Source organism: Emiliania huxleyi (assembly GCF_000372725.1).
Source record: "Emiliania huxleyi CCMP1516 unplaced genomic scaffold EMIHUscaffold_3635, whole genome shotgun sequence".
Lineage (NCBI taxonomy): Eukaryota > Haptophyta > Isochrysidales > Noelaerhabdaceae > Emiliania > Emiliania huxleyi.
The window spans coordinates 1-1,910 of record NW_005199245.1 but is presented as its reverse complement, the minus strand read 5'-3'; the positions used below and the strand labels follow the sequence as shown (position 1 = coordinate 1,910).

General features: G+C 68.3%; 1 protein-coding gene across 1 annotated transcript; it reads left to right on the top strand.

The window, feature by feature from the left end:
• Window positions 1–610: 610 nt before the first annotated feature.
• On the top strand, window positions 611–949 carry EMIHUDRAFT_374044 (hypothetical protein; the record flags this gene model as incomplete). Its single annotated transcript, XM_005772157.1, has 1 exon — window positions 611–949. A coding segment is annotated over one exon (339 nt), but the record flags the coding sequence as incomplete, so codon positions are not given.
• Between the last annotated feature and the right edge of the window lie 961 nt (window positions 950–1,910).

The following is a 1,910-nucleotide window of genomic DNA, read 5'->3' as shown; positions in this document are numbered from 1 at the left end:
ATCAACCCACCCTCGGCACCGCTGCACGTGCGTGCTCCCTCTCCCACCCAACTCGGCTCCACCCTCGTCCACCCGCGCCCACCCCATCATCTGCTCTCAGGCTGATTGCGGCGTGTGTTGCGCAATGCCGACCCACCAGACGCTGGCCAGAGCATATGATTGTGATGCCTCTGTCTGGGCCGGGGGAGCATTCGACAGCGCGCGAGGCTGTGCCTCCCTGCCCTTTGTACGCTTGCGACCACTGCTGAATTGCATGCAGTACAGAGTAGCAGTGGTGGGGAGGGCTTGTGCCCCCCCCCCCCGGGGGGGGGGGCAGAAAGGTCAACTCGTGTCTACTCGCCTCGTCGGCTCCATCGGCTGCCTCTCCTCGTGCGCCGGCTGCCTCTCCATCCAACCGCTTCTGCGTCCTTCTCTGCCCGGTGCTCGCGATGTCGCTCTGCCGAGAGGGTCATCGCCGGCGTAGGCGGAGCGGCGGGCCCTTCGTTACAGAAGCCCACGGCCACGGAGCTGGCCTTGCCATACCGTCCGCCTTGCGAGCGTGCTCACGCACGATCCTGGGCTCGTGCTTGCACGCGGTCGCAGCGTCATCAAGGCTCCACGCCATGACAGGACCGGCCATGCCGGGTGCCCGGGTGGCGTCCTCGCAACATCTGGAGAGGTGGGCAAGGCCTCTGAGGAGGCGTGCGGAGTGCTGGCGGTGAGCAACAAGATCGCTCCCGTGGCGCCAAAGCGGCGTGCGCGCGGCGGCAAGGCCAGCTGCGCGCACCGGCTCGAGAACTTCCGGCAGCACAAGGCTGCGGCACCTGCGGCTGCTCCTGCGATCAAGTGGGAGCAGCTCGCCCACGGCCTCTTGCGTCAGCAACGCGCGACTCTGCGTGACGGCGCGCGAGCGGCCTGGGTGCGCATGCGCGCCGCCCGAGATCGGCGCGGCGGTGCGGAGCGCGTGGAGGTGTAGGTAGGGTCTCTCTCTGCTCGCGCGTCACCTCGAGTCCCTGCCCACCCACTGCTTGATCCAACCCTTGGCCCTCTGATGTCCAGTGCAGCGCATGTACTCTTGGTGTGTGTGCTGTGGGCCCTCCTTGTCTCTTTGCAACCTGGGGGCTGTTGTTGCGACGAAAAAACAAATGCCCGTCTCTGGTTCTCTACTGGCAGACACATATGTCCAGGGCGGCGTCGCGCGACCACTCGCGGGATCAGTCCCTTGCTTCGACGGCGAGCACCGCGGTCGCCGACGGCGCACTCCTGGCCGGCCCGCTCCTCAAGCGTTCGGAGTGGCTCCACGTGTGGAACGCCCGCTTCGTCGTGCTCACAACAGAGGTGCTCGCGTGGCTGCGGACTGCGGCCGTGCTGGACGGAGGGGAAAAGGAGCAGAGGGCGGTGCTACTTCACTCTTCCTTGCGCCTCGACGCCTCCGACGGCGAGACGCTCCAAATCACCGTCCCCGGCGGCGCTCCGCTCATGTTTCGCGCCTCCTCCGCAGCCGAGCTCCGCTCGTGGCACCGCGTCCTTGGATCGCTGCTCAGCGCGCTGCAGGCGGAGGCGGCGGAGGTGGCGGCGATCCTGCGGGAGCGCTCCTCGCTCCTTGCGCCGCGGCCCTGCACCGAGCTTGCGCACATGGGCTCGCGCAACATGCGCGCCAGCCGAATCACCAAGGTGCCAGTGCGACACTCTCCCCGGGCGGCTACCGCTGCCGCAGGTGTCCAACCTCAGAGCTCACACGTGCCGCAGGTGTGGTACCTGTGCGCCTCTGCGAGCGCCGACGAGTCGTTTGCGCGCTCTGGGCCGCTCATCGACCCGTACCGTGCGTCGGCGCTCGCGCCCACCGGCGGTGGCGGCCTCGCCGGCCTCGAGCGAAGCGGCCGAAGCGGCGGAAGCGGCGAGAACGGCGGCCGCGCATTGCTTTTGCTGAG